The sequence below is a fragment of the Pseudophryne corroboree genome, chromosome 9 (assembly GCF_028390025.1).
Source record: "Pseudophryne corroboree isolate aPseCor3 chromosome 9, aPseCor3.hap2, whole genome shotgun sequence".
Classification (NCBI taxonomy): Eukaryota; Metazoa; Chordata; class Amphibia; order Anura; family Myobatrachidae; genus Pseudophryne; species Pseudophryne corroboree.
The window spans coordinates 109,026,245-109,049,575 of record NC_086452.1 but is presented as its reverse complement, the minus strand read 5'-3'; the positions used below and the strand labels follow the sequence as shown (position 1 = coordinate 109,049,575).

Sequence of the window (23,331 nt, the reverse complement as noted above, 5' to 3'; positions counted from 1 at the left end):
TCAATATTATCCGACAGGGAATCTGACCACGCAGCAGCAGCACTGCACATCCATGCTGATGCAATCGCTGGTCGCAATATAATGCCCGTGTGTGTATATATAGCTTTTAGGGTAGCCTCCTGCTTTCTATCAGCAGGATCCTTTAGGGCGGCCATATCCGGAGACGGTAGTGCCACCTGTTTTGATAAATGTGTAAGCGCTTTATCTACCCTAGGGGACGCTTCCCAACGTGACCTATCCTCTGGCGGGAAAGGGTACGCTGCCAATAACCGTTTAGAAATTATCAATTTCTTATCGGGGGAAGTCCAGGCTTCCTCACACACCTCATTTAATTCCTCAGATACGGGAAAAACTACTGGTAGTTTTTTCTCACCGAACATAATACCCTTTTTTGTGGTACCTGGGGTACTATCAGAAATGTGTAATACATTTTTCATTGCCTCAATTATGTAACGGGTGGACCTATTGGAGGGTACACTAGTCTCATCGTCGTCGACATCTGTGTCTGCCATCTGAGGTAGCGGGCGTTTTAAAGCCCCTGATGACATTTGAGACGCTGGAACAGTCACAAGCTGAGTAGCCGGCTGTCCTATGTCGTCAAACCTTATATGTAAGGAGCTGACCCTGTCACTTAATTCCTTCCATAAGTCCATCCACACAGGTGTCGACCCCTCAGGGGGTGACAACACATTTACAGGCATTTGCTCTGCCTCCACATCATTTTCCCCATCATACATGTCGACACAGCGGTACCGACACACAGCACACACACAGGGAATGCTCTGACAGAGGACAGGACCCCACAAAGCCCTTTGGGGAGACAGAGGGAGAGTATGCCAGCACACACCAGAGCGCTATATACCACAGGGATATCACCTATAAAGAGTGTTTTCCCTTATAGCTGCATATATATATTATACTGCGCCTAAATTTGTGCCCCCCCTCTCTTTTTTACCCTTTCTGTAGTGCAGGACTGCAGGGGAGAGCCAGGGAGCGATCCTTCCAGCGGAGCTGTGAGGGAAAATGGCGCCAGTGTGCTGAGGGAGATGGCTCCGCCCCTTTTTTGGCGGGCTTTCTCCCGCTTTTTGTGTTATTCTGGCAGGGGTAATTTACACCTATATAGCCTCTGGGGCTATATATGGTGTCCGTTTTGCCAGCCAAGGTGTTAATATTGCTGCTCAGGGCGCCCCCTCCCCAGCGCCCTGCACCCATCAGTGACCGAAGTGTGTGGTGTGCATGAGGAGCAATGGCGCACAGCTGCAGTGCTGTGCGCTACCTTGGAGAAGACAGAAGTCTTCAGCCGCCGATTTTCCAGGCCTTCTTGCTTCTGGCTCTGTAAGGGGGACGGCGGCACGGCTCCGGGAACGGACGACGAGGTCGGGTCCTGTGTGCGATCCCTCTGGAGCTAATGGTGTCCAGTAGCCTAAGAAGCCCAAGCTACTTAGGTAGGTTCGCTTCTTCTCCCCTTAGTCCCTCGCTGCAGTGAGCCTGTTGCCAGCAGGTCTCACTGTAAAATAAAAAACCTAAACTATTCTTTCTTTTCTAGGAGCTCAGGAGAGCCCCTAGTGTGCATCCAGCTCGGCCGGGCACAGAAATCTAACTGAGGCTTGGAGGAGGGTCATAGGGGGAGGAGCCAGTGCACACCAGATAGACCTAAATCTTTCTTTAGATGTGCCCAGTCTCCTGCGGAGCCGTCTATTCCCCATGGTCCTTACGGAGTCCCCAGCATCCACTAGGACGTCAGAGAAATATATATTTATTTTTACTAGCTATGAGAACTTCCCAAAAGAGAAGGTATTTTATTTTTTTTTATTTTTAAATCTATTCACCGTCCTCCATAATTTCATTAGCAACGGAACTTTAGTGCTGGTTGTTCGGAGGGAAAAATTGCTATTTATATGAGGCGATGACACAGCACAATTAAAGCAAATTGCCTAAAACGTCAGGCTGTGTCAAATGTACATTCTAAACATAACTGACAAAACATATTTATTTATACTTGTCAAATGCAAATATGGAGACTCATGAGCCCAATTTAGATGCTTAAATTACTAGAGGGGTCTAATAAATATTCAATGCTAACATCACAGAGCAGTTTAATAGATATAATTATTTGTGATTAAAGTCTCAGCAAAGAGCAACATCAAAATATGCTTCCCAAGGAGATGCAGGAAATGAAACTTCCATATCTGGGATGATGCTCTGACAGATGCAGATGGCTATGTGCGCTAGGGAGCAGCAACCGTTCACTTCAATCTCATTGCACTTTTTTGTTTTTTTTTTCCAAATGAACATGTCATTCGTACGCAGAAGACCTTTTAATTATAAACTAGGACTTATCTAATTTGTTCTGTAAAACATATGCTGTAAATAAGATTGTTGAGTTGACAGTATGGTATAATACAATTTATGCAGCAGACAGACAATAGAGGGACCCAATGTACTGTAGAGATTAGGAATAGGGACTTGTTCCAAGATAGTCTTCTCATACAATGCATTCCCCACCTGAGAAGAAAAGGACGCAGTCCCCCACCTGTGCAGAAGAGGACTCAGGACCCACCTGTGCAGAAGAGGACTCAGGACCCACCTGTGCAGAAGAGGACGCAGGACCCACCTGTGCAGAAGAGGACGCCGGCCCCCACCTGTGCAGAAGAGGACGCCGGCCCCCACCTGTGCAGAAGAGGACGCCGGCCCCCACCTATGCAGAAGAGGACGCAGCCCCCCACCTGTGCAGAAGAGGACGCCGGCCCCCAACTGTGCAGAAGACGACGCCGGCCCCCAACTGTGCAGAAGACGACGCCGGCCCCCAACTGTGCAGAAGAGGACGCCGGCCCCCAACTGTGCAGAAGAGGACGCCGGCCCCCACCTGTGCAGAAGACGACGCCGGCCCCCACCTGTGCAGAAGACGACGCAGGCCCCGTCTGAGCACAAGACGACGCAGGCCCCGTCTGACCAGAAGAGGACGCAGGCCCCGTCTGAACAGAAGACGACGCAGGTCCCGTCTGAACAGAAGACGACGCAGGTCCCGTCTGAACAGAAGACGACGCAGGTCCCGTCTGAACAGAAGACGACGCAGGTCCCGTCTGAACAGAAGACGACGCAGGTCCCGTCTGAACAGAAGACGACGCAGGTCCCGTCTAAACAGAAGACGACGCAGGTCCCGTCTGAACAGAAGACGACGCAGGCCCCGTCTGAACAGAAGACGACGCAGGCCCCGTCTGAACAGGAGACGACGCAGGCCCCGTCTGAACAGGAGACGACGCAGGCCCCGTCTGAACAGGAGAGAACAGAAGACGACGCAGGCCCCGTCTGAACAGAAGACGACGCAGGCCCCGTCTGAACAGAAGACGACGCAGGCCTTGTCTGAACAGAAGACGACGCAGGCCCCGTCTGAACAGAAGACGACGCAGGCCCCGTCTGAACAGAAGACGACGCAGGCCCCGTCTGAACAGAAGACGACGCAGGCCCCGTCTGAACAGAAGACGACGCAGGCCCCGTCTGAACAGAAGACGACGCAGGCCCCGTCTGAACAGAAGACGACGCAGGCCCCGTCTGAACAGAAGACGACGCAGGCCCCGTCTGAACAGAAGACGACGCAGGCCCCATTCTGAACAGAAGACGACGCAGGCCCCATTCTGAACAGAAGACGACGCAGGCCCCATTCTGAACAGAAGACGACGCAGGCCCCATTCTGAACAGAAGACGAAGCAGGCCCCATTCTGAACAGAAGACGAAGCAGGCCCCGTCTGTACAGAAGACGAAGCAGGCCCCGTCTGTACAGAAGACGAAGCAGGCCCCGTCTGAACAGAAGACGAAGCAGGCCCCGTCTGAACAGAAGACGAAGCAGGCCCCGTCTGAACAGAAGACGAAGCAGGCCCCGTCTGAGCAGAAGACGAAGCAGGCCCCGTCTGAACAGAAGACGAAGCAGGCCCCGTCTGAACAGAAGACGAAGCAGGCCCCGTCTGAACAGAAGACGAAGCAGGCCCCGTCTGAACAGAAGACGACACAGTCCTCACCTGTCCAGAAAAGGACGTAGGCCCCACCTTACCAGAAAAGGACGCAGGCCCCGTCTGAACAGAAGACGACGCAGGCCCAGTCTGAACAGAAGACGACGCAGTCCTCACCTGACCAGAAGAGGATGCGGCCCCCACCTGATGAGAAGAATGATGCCAGAGCAAAAAAAAAACCTTCAATCTCTGGATACGTTGCTTGAGAGTATCTGCCATTAACCAAGAATAGTTAAGAGACATAATTATTAGTATAAATAAAAGATAGATACACTGACTGCATATAATCAAAATGCTGACATTCAGAATGTCAACAGCAGATGGTCGACAGTCATGACATGGACATCATCAATGTCTACAATGGCAACATTCGAAAAATCAAAACTGTCACAGCCTTAGGGTTAGTGATACCGCTAGGGTTAGGAATACTGTTAGGGTTGAGGAAGACATCACAATTAAAACACACTGTCGTCATTATTACCACGTCGACAAAATATACACACCTGAAACAAAGTCCTCACAAAGTGACTATTTCCTGAAATATTGTCGTTTACTGGCGCTCAGTATGTTCTGTATCTGAACTCATTAACATAATGTTAGATCATTTTACAGATCATTATATTTACACTAAAAAGACAGTTCATTAAAAAAGCTCACCTTCTAATTACAAAGCTATAGTGTTATGAATTAATAAATTCTGCATTTTAACACTATAAAATGACTAAAATATGAAGTCATGTCTTGATGATTCTCAACAGAGCAAATGCACATATAAAATGATTGCTGGCACCTACACTTTGGGAATTATTTATATTACGGACAATATAGTGGATAAACTTCTCTCTTGGCTCTATAAAAGGTCAGACTGGCAAGCTTAATTGGCTTCGGTGTATAGGTGTGTCCCTGTGGTTGGAAATATACATTATAAGCTCCATTGGGGCCTGACGTGAATGACTGAAATATATTATTTGCAGTGTTTAGTAAATACGGTAAATTAGCAGTACAGGGTCAGATGTATTATGCCTGGAGAAGGGATAAAGAAGTGATAAGTGCAAGGTGATAACGCACCAGCCAATCAGCTCCTAACTGTCATTTTTCAAATCTGTAATGATTGGCTGGTGCGTGATCACCTTGCGCTCATCAGAAACCACAGAACCACAAATCGCATCATGTAATCAATCTATAGTTCGAAAGTTACATAGTTAATTCCAAGTTGCACACCACGATTTTTGTTATCAGAAGAACTTGACATTGGGGAGACAGCAGGTAAACATGACCAGCTGAAATACATTGTAATATGATTATGTATTATTTTATTGATTAACAGTTAAGTATATATCATACACATATCCCACATAGCTTTATAGACAATATATAGCGCTTTACAGAAAATAGTGAATATATTGTAAAAACACATGTAGGCAGATATAAACAACTGACTGAGTAACATGCATTGCGTAATGTATCCTTTTTGTGATGTTACTGTGGCATAAATTTCTCAGACCTGACAGCTGCTGTCCAGAGGCCGAAGTCCTGAAATAGCGTACTTCAGGAAATAGTAACGGTATAGTAAATACACATTATGCAGTGTGCTTCAGCTGTGTTCTGCTCAGGTTATATGACAGAGACCAATGACAAAATGTCCTTTTTTAAATATTAATGGCTGATCTTATCATGTGAAGTGTTGAAACTATGTTGGCTGTGCTATGGGGGGGAAAAAAAACATGCGAAAGACTACATTATCACATAAGCCATGAAGTTCTTCTTCACTTCTGTAAAATCTGTTTTGACAGCCCTAAAACCTGTGACTTTTCTCTTCCACTGAATAGATAAGCAGCTCTCCATTATACTCACTGCGTACATTTGTCACCAACACAAAATGCGTTTTAGGGTTGGTTCAAAAATAAAACCAACACTGAAAAAAAAAAAGATGGTGCTAGCCATGAAATACCACTTTCACATTTTATGTTTAAAATAAACAGATGTACGGAAAGGACTTATTCAGTATATTACAGTCCATTTTTATTATATAAATAACACTGCAAGACACTGGCAAATCTGAGGGACAACTGATTATATATTTGGCTAATTTATTAATAGAAGGGGCGGGATATAATGTTGCCTAAATTTGGCGCCCGTGTGGGATGCTGGCCGAACTGACTTTTTTTTTAAAGGGGCAATCACTCACGTGGTAAAACCATGCTTTGTAAGTGATCACCCCTTTAAAAGAATGTCCACGTTCGGCTGGCATCCCGCAAAGCCGCCGAAATCGGGCGGCATTACATCTGGCCCAAGATGTGTATCATACTACAAAGTTTAGGTTATTTGAAGGTTGAACCTGACAGCTCAAGACACCCTCAAGCGGTTATAGGCCAGTGTGATTAACACACTAAGGGGGAGATATTTCAAGTCTTCTAAAGAATGGAGAAGTTGCCCATAGCAACCAAACAAGTTCTACCTACTATATTATAGAATTAATTATAAATGGTAGCTATAAGCTGAATAGTTGCTATGGGTAACGTCTATACTCTTTAGGGGACTTGATACATCTCCCCCATAATCATAAACAAACCAATTGATTCCAAATCAGATATATGTTCTTCTATGCAATTAGATAGTAGGGCCCACACATTCAGCGTCTCCGATCAATTTAATGTAAAATGACCAATGTATCAAAACTGCGGCTAGTGTGGTAATAACGTGCGCGTGATATCATTTGTACAATGACAGGCTTACTTGCATGGACGTTACTTCTCTACCAACTGAGACAAAGCTGCAAACTGAAGTACATTTTATAATATCTGCTTACTAAATCTACCAATAACTAATGCACTTACATACACTGAAAGCACTAAGCTGGAGTACATTGCAATCACATATTGATCTGTATCCAGTACAACGTCAACATATTAACCTCTTCTGCGCACGAGAGGACTTTAAAGTTTAGAGGCATTATTCAATCAAAACAAAGTACTTCAACACAAATCAGACAGAAAAAAAACAATCCTTCTGTTTAGTCCTGTACTGACCCGAAAGTCACTATATAAAGCAAATAGATTACATCAAACATTCAATGTATAAATATAAAACCAAGCACAATAAATACAAATCAAGGCAACTTGAAAACTTTATAGTTGCACTTGAAGCAAATGACCGTACCCAGAAAAGAAAGAAGACTCCTCTCTTCCTCTGTGCTGCTGTCCAGCCATTCTCCATCCCCAGGTGAGAGGAAGCTCATGGTTGTAGCTGTAAACTTCCCCACGTGGCGCACTGTTTCCTACTCTAGCCTGACCTTAGGCGGCTCTTCAAGCTCAGGGGCAACAAGACCGTATTGTAATGCAACGGACTGTCACTGGTACATTCCAATTAGATCAATAGGGTTAGGCCTTGTTTAACTGCTCTGTGATGCGGAACGGATTGAAGGCACAGCGGGGGGCAAATGGGCTTCTACACAAGGCAAGGCTGCCGAATCCAGCAACAAAACAAAAGCTAAAAGAATGAAAATCTATTTCTCGGAGCTCAAGGCGAATGCTGGAACATTTTCCCATTCATCAGATGTGACAGCTTGCAAATGCTGGAACAACCAATTCTTCGCAAGTGCTACAAGACACAGCAGCCAAGACCATTCTCCTTTCAGCTTGTAATGGGCTGGAGCGTCCTCCCTTCTAAGGCTCCTTCCCTTTCTGCACAGGCAGGTTCATCAATCTCTGATTAAGAAGCACCGGATGCTCCCTTCCTCCCTCCTTTTCCAAGTCTGTCTTCAGCCCCCCTCTTAGCAGCGCCTACCTAACCTGTGACGGCTGCATTGATCTGTAATAATGGAATAAGCAGTTAACTGCCAAAACTAACATTATGGGGCTATTCCAGTGCTATCTCATCAGAAGGGGAAACTGGACTGGGTTGGATGCCCAGCTTGGCTTCCGGTCCTTATGCCCTGTGGGAATAGTAAGCAGGAGAGTGCTAGTGGAGGAATGGCAAAATGCTCAGCGCTGCTGGTTGTGCACAGAGCTCCTACTTCAGAACCTATTTCTGTTGTGTTATCACAGCTCTGCCTTTCTCCAGATGAGAACTTTAACATCAGAGAGAAGATGACAACGTGTGCCTGGCACAATGCCCTGCAATGCAGCAGCACATAGATTTCTACAAAACAAAACTTGGACTGCAGATTGCAAAACACTGTACTATACTTCATACTTTAGACCATATAGTGCCTGTTTGCCAAGGAAAAAGAAGAACTGGACAGGATAAACGAAAACATTTTGGTCACTGTATTGTTCTCTTAGTCAAAGAACTTTACTTTTCATGGAAACATATTAGCAAGATATAAGAGGGAACACAAAATGCACATTTATTTTAGTGCAAATCTCCCAATAATAGAGCAGGAGCGGTGAGTAGCGCTGCACGGATTGGGTACCCCTTAAATCAGTAAAAGCCTACCCCCAAGATGCTCATGATCCAACCAATAATAATCCAACCAATAATAATAGTTCAACCAATCCAACCAATAATAATAGTTAATTCAACACTGGTACAAAACAGGTGAATGTTAGCTGTATTTATATAAGCAGGTATATAGATCAATTAATAACAGAAACTGAATATATATACAATGATGATAAAATGTGTACTGCCTAATCCAGAACATTCATTGCCCAATCCAGAACATTAATGGGTTTACAGTGTCCAATTCTGGGCAGATATGACAGTTGGGCTGGAAATGGTTGAGATCTTTCTGGTGACACGACGTGATGGCGGGCATATTTGACAGGTACTGTAGCCCAGGATTTTTTTTTTTTTTTGTAAAACTTTTTATTAATGTATCACATCATGTACATCAAATGTGGTTTTTCAAGCATGTGGCTTTAACATATCATATCAAGTTTACACATGGCAGAAACAAATCAGTATATAAGTCAAACCATAAACCAAATACCCTTTTTATCAGGAACACGGGGATTCCAGAGTCCGAATGAGCCGCAGTATTCCACAAAGAGCTAAGTGTCTAGCACTATAGGAGGATCCCCCAATAACAATCTAGTATCATACCATTCTGTATGCTTTACATTGTAATCCTTACCTTAAAATCTGCTGGCAGAGTAGCAACATAACTTTACCAAGAATCAAAACATTTAGATAAGCGTTTTTCTTTATCTAAAGTAGTCTCCAATTAATTTGAACTATATTATACAATTTCCCTTTAAAGAGTGAGGGAGGGTGGATTAGAAAGCATCCATGACTGCAAAATGGTTTGTTGAGCTGCCGCACTGATAGCCAAGAGCAGTTTCTTGCATACCTTGGTGACGCTTTAGTTGCCGGGAGCGATCCCAAAAATCAACCAACCCGCAGTAAAAGGCTAATAATAAATACTCCATAGCAGAGGTTCTCAAGGCACCCCATCGGTCCCGGTTTTAGGTATATCCATGGCTCAGAACAGATGGTTAAATCAAATTGACTGAGGTGCTAATTAATCCCCCTTTTCCACTAGCTCAAAAAACATGGGTAAATGCACGGGGGCGCGCATTTACCAGTGTTTTTTGCTAGTGGAAAAGGGTCCCCCCTGCAAAAACCCAGATCAAGTGACCCATGAATCCTACCCGGGTAAATACCTGGACAGGACACGGGAATGATCCGGGTAGGGTTGTAGTGTAAACGGAAGCCGTGTCAATGCGACACGGCTCCCGTTTACACTGTATGGAAGGACGGCGCTGGGAGATCATGTGATCGGCCAGCGACGCCCCTGCCGCGTCACTAGCAGCGTCACCAACCCGGCAATATGCTGGGTTGGTGAGCACAGTGGGAAAGGGGGCTGAGGTCGGGCCGCAGCCGGGTAGCACCCGTGTCAGGCTTCCGGCTGCGACCCGCGCTCAGTAGTGGAAAAGGGGTATAAGTCACCTGTGGCAAAGCATGGCTATACTTAAAACCTGGACCACTGCGGTGCATTTGATAACCTCTGCTCTATAGCATAATTCCTAACCGGCAACCAGAAACTTCGGAGCAATGGGCCCAATCAGAAACAATGAAACAAGTCTACATCTGGTGTACGGGGCCAGGAGCTTTTTAATAGCTAGTTCAGCCAGAAAGGAATGCATGTTTTATTTATTTGTATTTTTTTATTAACAGTTTCTTATATAGCGCAGCATATTCCGTTGCGCTTTACAATTGGAACAACAGTATTAGAACAAAACTGGGTAAAAACAGACACAGAGGTAGGAAGGCCCTGCTCACAAGCTTACAATCCATAGGTTTTATAAAAAAAAAAAAAGAAGCTAATTTATTCATAAACACATTAATGAATGCTCAACAAAAATACAAATAAATGGACATTGGAATTTGCTGCGCTTCCTTGCAAACCATTAATGCATATCCTTATGTAATTATGTGAAACCCATCAATCATCTGAATGCAAAATGATATAATCCTGTGCTCCAGGGTGGGACTGTGCCTTTCAATTTAGCTGTCATATATGGGGGGTTGTCAATCAGAGACAATTACAGCTTGGCAGCAGTTTGTGGGATATTGACAGGTAAGGTTTATTGGTCATACAGGTCTGCACACATCTCATTTACCAGCTCAGCAGAAGAGAAGACACAGCCTGGGGACTAAAGCAATGTCATCCTGCTGCAATACGGTCTGCATACATCATGTGCTGCCCTCAATCTGTTTTGTTATAATGTATGTATGTATCCTTAAGCCTATTCATTAGAAATGTACAATGGCTAGGATTTTATAAAAGTTTCCAAAGCTGAAATGAGAACTGGGGGGAAGGAGGGGGGGAGGGGGGGGGGGAGGAAGGGGGGGCAGCGGGGAAGGAAGAAGGGGGAGGCGCAAGGAAGGGGGGGGGGAGGCGCAAGGAAGGGGGGGAAAGGAAGGGGAGGGGGAAGGAAGGGGGGGGGGAGGGGGAAGGAAGGGGGGGGGAGGAGGGGGAAGGAAGGGGGGGGAAGGAGGGGGAAGGAAGGGGGGGGGAGGAGGGGGAAGGAAGGGGGGGGGGAGGAAGGGGGGGGGGGAAGGAAGGGGGGGGAAGGAAGGGGGGGAGGCAGCTCTTGCCTCAACAGGCGTTACTAGTTTTAAAACAAAAAGAAGTAAGGATAGGAGGACCCATGTGGCACTCGCCCCTCCAGCGACTTTCTTAGATCAGGACTCTCAAAACAAGAAGAAAAGGTATATATAATATTAATAAAACCAAGGTGTGTACATGAGCAAAATACTACAACCACACCTATTTATGTAACCAATACCATTTACCAACCTCACACAAGAAAGAGGTACTTACATGGAAAATATTTTCATAACATGGCTAAAAAAAATTAAAATTCATAGCATAAAAATGTATGTCATAATTACAATAAGTAGAACAAAGGGGCAGATGTATAAAGCCTGAAGAAGTGATAAAGCAATGATACATCAGTGATAAGTGCAAGGTGATAATGCACAAGCCAATCAGCTCCAATATGTAAATTGACAGTTAGGAGCTAATTGGCTGGTGTGTTATCACCTTTCACTGCTTTATCACTTCTCCTGGTTTAACACATTTGCCCCATAGTCCCAATCTGTTGTATATACACCAGATTGGGACTTTGTCAACCTTGCATCTGACGTCTTCACCTTGGATTTATGAATCTTATACAGTATATACCTTTTCTTCTTGTTTTTGGAGTCCCGATCTATGAGGGTCCCTGGAGAGGGGAGAGTGACAAAGGGTCCTATCCCTTTTTCTTTCTGTTATAGTATTGTGTATGGTGACGCACAGAGGATATTACCTATTGTTTCTGCTCCTGAGTGTGCAACAGTCTCTATGTTATTTATTTTTTGTTACAAGTTTTAAAGCCTATAAAAAAACAAATTGTCTTTTGAGGAGGTGATACACCTCTAAGTAATAGGCCCTACACCCTGGGCGATAATAGTCAAATATATGAACGATCTCATTCATTAATGAACGAGATACCGTTCATATCTCTGAGTGTGGAGGCACCAGCGAAGAACGATGCGTGGCCCCGCGCTCGTTCATCGCTGGTGCCCTGTCGGCTGTGCATGCAGGCCAATATGGTCGATCTCGTCCATATTTGATTGCACTTCTATGGAGCCGGGTGACGGGGTAGTGAAGAAACTTTACTCCCCCCGTCACTGCCCCCCCGCCGCCGGGTCGCCCGTATCCGCCGTCGGTCAGCTCGCCGGCGGATCAACAAATGTGTAGGGCCCTTTAGTTAAGGTTCTAAGTAAGTTAAATAGTTTTGCTAAATGATCACTTTTCATAGGACAAATTAATACTTGTTTAGAAGAACTTATGAATAGGACTATTTTTGGTGTAGGTGGAAAGGGAGGCATTCAGTTTGCCGGCTGTAGGGATCACGGCTCTCAGGATACCGACGCCGGAATCCCAACACCTGATGAAATACCGGTGGTTATAATTCCGGCTGGCTGGAATCCACACTTGGGTGGTGGTCCACGCCACCACCCGAAGGGGAATATAAGGTCGCCACCGGGGCTGAAGCGTGCCGAGCACAGTGAGCTTGCGAGGGAACATGTGCACTCGCCGCCGGTATTCTGGCTGTCAGGATCCCGGCGTTGGTCTCTTGACCGCCGGAATATCGTTCTGAATTTGGTGGAAAGGCATCCACATTACCAACATTGCAAATTAAATGCTTATAATAGAGGCTCAAAGATCACTGTACATATGTGCCCTCATTCACCTAGAGGGTTTCTGCTCCATATGGCGGAAGACGCTTTGAGAGAGAACAACGCTACGCCTTTGCATCTTATTCGCATGGCAGCGGCACACAGTCACTCACAGTGCACCAGGGTCACTAGATTAGTACTTCTGTTGCAAAGGAATTGGTATAAAGTCGCTGATTGAGCAGAACAATACGCAGCACAAGTACCCAGATTAGCGACTTAACTGCACACAGGCGTACATAAAATGACAGTACTAGTAGCCAGTGTACCCTTGCATTACGCTTGTGTCACCATCGCGATGGACCAAGAGGCATATTTTATTGGTGGAACGCTTGGCTAGCTGCAAAGTTCGGGGCATGTCAAATGGTGCTATTAATATGTATAGTGGGGCTCAACTCCCCAAAGCGCTATACTGAGGGATTTGTAAAGAAATGGGTTGTCCCAAAGTGGAAAATCCTTTCTTTTCATGTATATATTAATTTTCCTAGGTGCTAGCCCTTATTCACTACATGACAAAAAGTGATTGTTCTGCAGAATCCCCTTGTCCTGCAGCCCAGAGACCTGCTGTTGCTTGTGCTGCTGATGGCTGCCCAGGCTCCTGTGAGGTAAGAGGAAGGAGTGAAACAGCCCAAGGGTGGGGAAATCTACTTGAGATTGTGCCCTGGGCCGGAGGAGGGGCTACAGGTCAAGCACCACCTCCCCTATGCTGGACTTCCACCTCAGGTTCTATGGAGCCTTATTTAAAACAGGAGTTAATACACCTGATCTGTGCACCTATTGCCCTGGTGTTCTAGTGGGGTCCCTACTCTGGGATCGGTATGAAATACCTCCAATCAAAAAACCGACGTTCAAAATCCCGACACCAAATGACCGATGGTCAAAATCCCGACAAGGTCAAAATCCCGACATGGACAAAATACCGACATGTGAAATGCCGACAGGTCAAAATACCGACATGCGGTTTTTTGTGTGTGTGTATGTCGACATAAGTCAACATGGACACCATATAAAGTGTACCGCTGCGCTCGCCATGCTTCGGGCACGGTGCCTCGCTGCGCTCGGCACACTATTATATTCCCCCTCCAGGTCCACTGGGATGGTAAAGTATGAACAAGTCGGTTTCAATGAAAAAAATCATGAAAAACTCATGTCGGTATTTTGACCTGTCGGCATTTTACATGTCGGCATTTTGACCATGTCTGTATTTTAAATGTCGGTATTTTGTCCATGTCGGTATTTTGACCTTGTCGGGATTTTGACCATCGGCCAATTGGTGTCGGGATTTTGAACGTCGGGACTTTGATTGGAGGTAAACTGACTGCATCCCCCTACTCTGTGACAGTGTACACGCCAGCGTCGCGGTCCACCTATCTAGACCCCCCCCCCGGTGGCGGCCACATAATCCCGGGAAGAATCTCACAGAAGTGGCTTGTGCCGTGAATGTTCCCACGGCAAGTACACAGGCAAGCCAGCGGGAATATGCGGCGACTCGTGGAGGGTGATGTAGCTGCAGCGCTAAAGTCTCTCAGACTTACAGTGCTGCCAGCTCTTGTTGAAAAGTTCATTCTGTAAAGCTTTGAGAGCTGCCCGTGCAGCCGTCCTGTTTAGTGACCTGCTACTGCAGGCACCAACTACAAAACTGAGCTCACAGTGCCTGGAGGTGGGGTTATAGAGGAGGACCCCAATGCATCCTGGGACACCTAAAGTTTTATCCTGTTGGTGCCCTGGATCCAGATCCATCTATACACTCCGATGTTTCACTGTGGAAACCTTATGTATACTGCAGAAATTATACTATGCTGTCGTTCCACACTTAGTAAATCTAGATCTGACGGTCATTATAGTTGAGATTCCGGCCTTATTCTCTATATCCTACCAATAAATGTGGCTTTGCTTTGCATTCAGTTTTCCATTACTTTGTTTTTATTCCCGGTGAACAGAGCCTTCTACAACATAAAAACACTCTAAATAAAGCACTCACAAAAAAGCATTTGAACTGACAAATATATAGTTAGAATGAGAAGAACAATTACACAATTCTAATGCATGTGGTTTGGCTACAATCAATATTTTTCCAAGAGAAGAAAGTCGGGAAATGAAGACTGAAGCATATTCGTTTTCTCTATCCACGTGGCCAAGTTAACCCCCTCTCAAATAAATCAGTTGCAAATATAAAGACATAAATTATTAGCAAGGTAGAGATGATATCACAATACTTTAGCACAGCACTTATGTCACCCATCAGCCCCTGATCAATGCCTTACTGATACCAAAGTAATACTTATCAATTCAAGATGTCGCACACAAAACCTATTTCTATGTAAGTCCACGTTTAATCAGACCAGTTAACCAGTTTACCAATGGCAACCTGATGTGGTTACTGCATGGAGTGCGACAAGGGATCCGGTCTCTCGGCCAACAAGACTTAGGTCGACAATATCTAGGTCACCACTATTGGACAACAGTAAGTAGGTCGACATGGTTTCTAGGTCGACATGACAAAAGGTCGACACGCATTTTTCACATTTATTTTCTTCTTCATTCTTTAAACTTTTTCATACTTTATGATCCACGTGGAATACAATTGGGAATGGTAACCTGTGTCGAACGCAGCGGTAGCGGAGCGAGGCACCTTGCCTGAAGCATGGCGAGCGAAGCAAGCCATGTGAGGTGACACGGTGCACTAATTGGGGTTCCTGATCACTCTACGGAGACACTTTAAAAAAACAACAACAACTCATGTCGACCTAGAGTCCCTGTTGGCCTAGAAAACATGTCGACCAATAGTGAATGACCTAGACACTGTCTACCTAATTCTAGTCTATCTAACATACCACACCCGTGTGACAAGGTACCGGCTTTTACCAGACAGTAGGAAGCAAAAGGGTACATATACTCAGCCAAGGTATAGACAGCACAGAGGCACAGGATGCATATGGGTGGTCTTCAGTTTGCCGGCTGTCGGGATCCCAGCGCACAGTATACCGGCGCCAGAATCCCGACAGCCGGCATACCGACACTATCTCCCTCTTGGGGGTCCACGATCCCCCTAAAGGGAGAATAAATAGCGTGGCGCGCGTAGAGCGCCACCGTGCCCGCAGCATGGCGAGTGCAGCGAGCCCACAAGCGGCTCATTTGCGCTCACCACGCTGTCGGTATGCCGGCGGTCGGGATTCCGGCATCGGGAGCCCGGCCACCGGCATACAATACTACACCCGATGAATATTGATGCTCTGCACAGAAAGCTACTGCAGTAATATTGTATTTTGCACTGATGGCAATGAATAGGTCTGACAGATCGCTCTACCTTTGCAAGAAAGATGTTAGAAACACATTGTAAAACAGCTCGTACAGCACGAGTGCAGTAAATTAAATAACTATTCCTTATTGACTGATCAATTCTTATTACATAGCTGGTGCAATGCTGCCTCAGCAGATTTGGCAACTGCTAGCTCATGAAGATAGTTCTGCAGTCAATAGTTTCTATAGGACCAGAAAAAAAAGAAACCCAAACCAAGCTGGATGTGTGTACTTTTCCTAAAGAAGAAAGTTTTTTTATTAGTAAAGCTGGGCATACAATATACAATTATTCTGGCAGATCTTTCGCCAGATCTGGCTGGTTGGAATGAAAATCTGTTAATAGATAACAATGAATGACAATCGACCATTTGCTCCCAAACACTGAAAAACGGACATACACGGTCGCTCATACAAATTGGTTAACATAGGATTTTAATTACCTACCGGTAAATCCTTTTCGCGTAGTCCGTAGAGGATGCTGGGGTCCACATTAGTACCATGGGGTATAGACGGGTCCACTAGGAGCCACTGGCACTTTAAGAGTTTAATAGTGTGGGCTGGCTCCTCCCTCTATGTTCCTCCTAGCAGACTCAGTCTAGAAACTGTGCCAGAGGAGACGGACAACTTTGAGAGAAGGATTTTACACAGATAGTGGCGAGATTCACACCAGCTCACACAAACAAGGCAAACCAAGTTAACTAGCTTGAAAACTCAGCAACAGCTGAATAACATTACTGTACCGAGTAATAACGCAGTACTTAACTAAGAACAAAGCAGCACTGAATCAAGTAACCACTGCAGGATCACGAAGCGCTGGGCGGGCGCCCAGCATCCTCTACAGACTACAAGAAAAGGATTTACTGGTAGGTAATTAAAATCCTACTTTCTCTTACATCCTAGAGGATGCTGGGGTCCACATTAGTACCATGGGGATGTACCAAAGCTCCTAGAACGGGAGGGAGAGCGCGGAGGCTCCTGCAGAACTGATTGGCCTCTGAGGACCTGAAGTTTGGTCAAAGTATTGAACTTGTAGAACTTAGCAAACGTGTTCGACCCAGACCAAGTAGCCGCTCGGCAAAGTTGTAAAGCTAAGACACCCCAGGCAGCCGCCCAGGAAGAACCCACCTTACGAGTAGAATGGGCCATAACAGATTTTGGACAAGGCAATCCTGCCGTAGAATACGCATGCTGGATAGTGAACCTAATCCAGCAAGAGATCGTCTGCTTAGAAGCAGGACACCCAATCTTCTTGGGATCATACAGGACAAACAGAGTCCGATTTTCTGTGGCGAGCAGTCCTCTTTACATAGATTTTAAGCGCCCATAAAACATCCAAGGACTTTGATGGAATTGAGGATTCAGTAGCAACTGGCACCACAATAGGATGGTTGATATGAAAAGCCGACACAACCTTTGGAAGGAACTGTTGACGCGCCCCGAGTTCAGCTCTATCTCCATGGAAGATCAAGTAGGGCAGGCATTCCCAACCGCGGTCCTCAAGGCACACCAACAGTGCAGGTTTTAGTGATATCCAGGCTGCAGCACAGATGGTTAAATCAAAATAACTGAGCTACTAATTAAGTCACCTGTGCTGAAGCCTGGATATCGCTAAAACCTGCACTGTTGGTGTGCCCTGAGGACCGTGGTTGGGAAAGCCTGAAGTAGGGGCTTTTACAAGACAAAGCATCCAACTCCGACACACATCGAGCAGAAGCCAAGGCCAACAAAGTGACAGCCTTCCATGTGAGAAACTTGACTTCAACCTCCTGCAGAGGCTCGAACCAATCCGACTGGAGGAACTGTAACACCACGTTAAGATCCCAGGGTGCCGTAGGCGGCACAAAGGGAGGCTGGATGTGCAGAACCCCTGTCAAAAAAGTGTGAACCTCAAGGAGGGAAGCTGCTGTTTCTGGAAGAAAATGGATAAGGCTGAAACCTGGACCTTTACGGATCCCAACTTCAGGCCCATATCCACACCAGCGTGCAGGAAGAGGAGAAACCGTCCCAGTTGAAACTCCATCGTAGGAAACTTCTTGGATTCACACCAAGACACATACTTTTTAAATGCGATAGTAATGTTTAGACGTTACCCCTTTCCTAGCCTGTATCAGGGTAAGAATGACTTTGTTCGGAATGCCCTTTCCGAGCTAATATCTGCCGTCAAACGTAGCCGCGGTAAGTCTTGATAAGCGAATGGCTCCTGTTGTAACAGGTCCTCCGGAAGAGGCCTCAGATCTTCCAGCAGTAGATCCAGAAGATCTGCGTACCTAGCCCTTCTTGGCCAGTCCGGAGCAATGAGGATTGCCGGAACTCTTGTTCTCCTTATGAGCTTCAGAACCTTTGGGATGAGTGGAAGTGGAGGAAACACGTACACCGACTGGAACACCCACGGAGACACCAGAACGTCCACAGCCACTGCTTGTGGGTCCCTCGACCTGGAACAATACCTCCAAAGCTTCTTGTTGAGGCGGGAGGCCATCATGTCGATTTGAGGAACTTCCCAAATTCTTGTCACCTCCGTGAACACCTCTGGATGGAGGCCCCATTCCCCTGGATGGAGATCGTGTCTGCTGAGGAAATCCGCTTCCCAGTTGTCTACTCCCGGAATGAAAATTGCTGACATCGCCAACACGTGTTTTTCTGCCCAGAGGATGATTCTGGTCACCTCCGACATTGCAGCTCTGCTCTTTGTTCCGCCCTGTCGGTTTATGTAGGCCATCGTCGTTACATTGTCTGACTGCACTTGAATGGCTCGATCTCGCAGAAGATCTGCCGCTTGAAGACCGTTGTACACGGCTCTAAGTTCCAGAATGTTTATTGGAAGACCGGATTCCAGGTTTGACCACCTTCCTTGGAAGGTTTTCCCTTGAGTGACTGCGCCCATCCCCGGAGACTTGCATCTGTGGTTAGAAGGATCCAATCCTGAATCCCGAACCTGCGGCCCTCCAGAAGGTGAGACATCTGCAGCCACCAGAGTAGTGAAATCCTTGCTTTCAGCGACAGACGAATCCTCAGGTGCAAATGTAGATGAGACCCCGACCACTTGTCAGGTGATCCAGTTGAAAGGCTCGAGCATGAAATCTTCCATACTGTAGAGCCTCGTAGGAGGCAACCATCTTCCCCAGAAGGCGAATGCACTGATGAACTGATACCCGGGCTGGCTTCAGGACGTCCCGGACCATTGTTTGAATCACCAACGCTTTCTCCTCCGGCAGAAACACCCTCTGCACTTCCGTGTCGAGGATCATCCCCAGGAAAGACAATCTCCTTGTTGGCTCCAAATGGGACTTTGGAAGGTTTTAGGATCCAACCGTGTTCAATAAGCAGACGAGTTGTGAAAGCAATCGACTGCAACAACTTCTCCCTGGTCGATGCCTTTATCAGCAGATCGTCCAGATATGGAATTCTGTTCACCCCCCTATCTGCGGAGAACCATCATCTCTGCCATCACCTTGGTGAACACCATCGGTGCTGTGGAGAGGCCGAATGGCAGTGCCTGAAATTGATAGTGACTGTGCAAATCTGAGATAGGCCTGGTGCGGCGGCCAAATCGGAATGTGGAGATACACATCCTTGATATCCAGGGATAAGAGAAATTCCCTCTCCTCCAGACCTGAGATCACCGCTTTCAGAGACTCCATTTTGAATTTGAACACCCTCATATAATGGTCTAGCGATTTCAAGTTCAAAATTGGTCTGACCGAACCATCCGGTTTCGGTACCACGAAAAGGTTCGAATAGAAACCCATATGTTGCATATGAGGTGGAACTGGAACAATGACCTCTGACTTTTCCAATTTTTGTATGGCCTCCCGAAGGATAGCCCTGTCTGTCATCAAAGCCGGCAAGCCTAATTTGAAGAACTGGTGAGGTGGGAGACCTTGAAACTCCAGTCTGTACCTCTGGGACACAATATCCTGTAATCAGGGATCCAGGCCGGACGACACCCAGACGTGGCTGAAACGTCTGAGCCTCGCACCCACCAGCCCGTCCTCCAGGCTTCGCGGTCCACAGTCATGCTGAGGATTTTGAGGGACCAGAAGCAGGTTTCTGGTGCTTTTGAGCCTGCGGGAGCAGGCTTTTTGGATTTTGCACGACCACCTCTAAAGAAGGTGGTAGGAGGCTTGGATTTTTTTGACTTAGCAGTCCGAAAGGACTGCGAGGTAGAGGAAGAAAATTGTTTCTTCGTAGAAGCTGTAGCGGAGGGAAGAAACGGTGACTTAACCGTGGTTGCCGTGGCAATCCACACATCCAATGCTTCCGCAAACAGAGTCTGACCTGTGTAGGGTAGGTTCTCCACACTTCTCCTGGATTGCGCGTCTGCAGACCATTGGCGTAGCCAGAGTCCCCTGCGAGCTGAGACAGACATGGAAGATATCCTTGCAGTCAGCGTACCCTGGTCCTTCATGGATTCCACCATGAACCCCGCAGAATCCTGTATGTTACGTAAAAACAGTTCAATGTCACTTCTGTCCATTGTATCTAAGTCCTCTAGTAATGTGCCTGACCACTTTTCTATAGTTTTAGAGATCCATGCACAGGCAATAGTAGGCCTCAACGCCACCCCTGATATATCATTCTTACGATCAACTGGTTCTTTTAACGCGGTAGACCCAGGGACAGGTAAAACCACCTTCTTTGACAGTCTGGAAACAGATGCATTCACTATGGGTGGGTTTTCCCATTTTTTTCTATCCTCCTGAGGGAAAGGAAAGGCAACAAAAACCCTTTTGGGGATCTGGAATTTTTTCTCCGGGTTCTCCCAGGATTTTTCAAATAAAGCGTTTCATTCTTTAGACGCAGGGAAGGTTAGCGAGGCTTTCTTATTATCTGTGAAGTAAGCCTCCTCAACCTGCTCAGGTGTTGTGTCAGAAATGTTTAACACATCTCTAATAGCCTCAATCATGAGCTGCACCCCAATGGCCAGGGATGCCGCCCCTCTCAGCACATCCCCATCACCGTCAGCCGTGTCAGAGTCGGTATCTGTGTCATCTTGCATAATCAGGGCAAGTGCACGTTTTTGTAGGTATATGCTAGGAGATTTTGAAGGAATAGGGACAGAACCTGACCAAACTGCCATAGACTTCTTTAATATCTGAGTTTCAGTCTCAGTATTTGCTACCCTATTAGAGATCTGAGAGATCATTCCCTTAATAGAGGTCAACCACTCAGGCTCAGTAATAGGGATCTGAGACAAAACATTACATTCCTGTGTACATGGAATGGATTCCTCCTGAGAGGAAATGTCATCTGCAGCATAAGACACAGAGTACCTAGACATGGCAATGTGAGAAACAAACAAACCCACACACACAGGAAAATGTCAGACACAGTTTCCCCCCAGGTATCCCACAGAGAAACACAGAGCGTGGAGCCAGCACACACACAGACACAGCGCTTCCAAAGGTAGAATATACAACTACCTGGTGCTGACTGTGTACCTTAATAGACTACACAGAACTTACACAGCCTCCCCTTCCCTTCTACAACCCGATGGTACCGCACAGGATAGCTGGAGTTGCGTGGAGGGACAGCTCTCCCTGTCAGCGTCTCTGTACTGGATCTGCAGGCATGAAAATGGCGCTAAACGCTGCTGGGTCCGCTCTGAGAAGCTCCACCCCCTGAACACGGCGCTGCTTCCCGCTCTTCACTTCTTGAAATGTGCTGGCAGCGTTACCGAGGTCCCTGACAGCCTTGGTGACCAGTGTAGGGTACAGGCGTTGGCTCAGGGCGCCCCTCATAGTGCCGCACTATGTACCGCTGAGCCTCCGGAGCACAGTTAGTACTGCGCTCCCACCCTGTTGCCGCCATCTTCACACCGGCTCCCCGCTTGCTGTGGGGCCGGTGACTCTCTCGCCACTGAAATCTTCTGGCTCTGTTAGGGGGTGGCTGCAGTGCTGCTGGAGTGAGCGGTCGCCTCGGGCGGCTAACGATCATCACCCTCAGGAGCTCAGTGTCCGGTCAGCAGAGATAGTGGCCATTAACCTCTCAGGGTTGGACACTACTCCCCCCATAAGTCCCACGAAGCAGGAAAGCTGTTGTCAGCAGCCTTCCTGTGCCTAACGCTAATAAAAAACAACAAAACTAGAAAAACTCCTATGGAGCTTTCCTAGCTGTGACCAGCTCCTCCGGGCACATTTTCTAAACTGAGTCTGGTAGGAGGGGCATAGAGGGAGGAGCCAACCCACACTATTAAACTCTTAAAGTGCCAGTGGCTCCTAGTGGACCCCTCTATACCCCATGGCACTAATATGGAGCCCAGCATCCTCTAGGACGTAAGAGAAATAAATGAGTTATCCATTTTGTGTTTTGTCCATTTTACAGTGTCTAGGAGCAAATAGTTGACTGTCATTTGCCCTCATCCATTACCTGATTTTCATTCCAATCAGCCAGATATGGCAGATGATTGGCCAGATAACTGTATAGTGAATGCCCAATTTTAAGGCTCCCACACATTAGAACAATTTTATGCACGATTTCGACACAGCGGATCGGTAAATCGTTAGTAATAGTGCAAACTGTGCAGCTTCCACTAACGATAACAAACTGATGCTCGGTCCAACAAGTCATTTGTCGTATCTTCATATCTTACCTACTGCAGGCAAGATTTGTCATTCTCATTAGCGTTAGATCATTTGTTAAAATGAACACTTGTGCGCGGTATAGTGAGTCTAGGACTGCCAGGGAGCTCAAGGGAAATCGTTAATGACATCGTTTGCGAGCTGTTCTAATGTGTGGGGGCCTTTAGAGAGAGGCTCACATCACTATTTTGTGATATGGGATCAGTATGTCATCCCGGTGACCGGGAACCCAGCGGTCATTATACAGATGTTGGGATCCCGGTCACTAGAATGCCGGCGGGTGGGCGAGGGCAATGAAGCCCCTTGCGGACTTGCTGCGCTCGCCATGCTGCAGGCTCAGTGGCTTGCTGTGCTCGCCACAGGTTCTATTCTCCCTCTATGGGTGTCGTGGACACCCACAGAGGGGGAACCACCTACCTCACCGGTATTCCAGCGGCAGTATGGTGCCCCTGGCGGGATCCCAGCGTCGGTAATGTGACAGCATACCTGTGATATTGAGCACAGTGCTCCTGCCACTACATCTGTGGCTTCTGAACCATCAGTCCTGTTCACCATACTGCCTCCTTTCAACGCACTCATCTCCTGAAAACTTTGAACTCCAATTATATGATTAGCTTTGCGTTAGATATTAAGATTCGCTAATATACTCATTACATAATGGATGAGCAAGAGCTCAAATCCGAATACAAGAAGGTGTTCAAAATCACCTTTCAGCAGACCCCTACTGTATGTGGTTCAAGACTAAATAATGAGTGTACCAAAAACCCTTTGTC

General features: G+C 46.7%; 1 protein-coding gene across 6 annotated transcripts in view; it reads right to left on the bottom strand.

Moving 5' to 3' along the window:
* The window catches only part of RASAL2 (RAS protein activator like 2), a 544,136-nt gene that overhangs the window by 138,378 nt on the left and 382,427 nt on the right, over positions 1 to 23,331 (bottom strand). Inside the window, exon 1 of one of the 6 annotated variants that reach the window (XM_063939725.1) lies at positions 7,167 to 7,260. The exons of the other annotated variants lie outside the window; for them this stretch is intronic. Coding sequence (XP_063795795.1) covers positions 7,167 to 7,245 — 79 coding nt within the window. The 5' untranslated portion in view covers positions 7,246 to 7,260. Of the gene's footprint in view, positions 1 to 7,166; positions 7,261 to 23,331 lie in introns of those variants that run through there. 6 annotated transcript variants of the gene reach the window in all.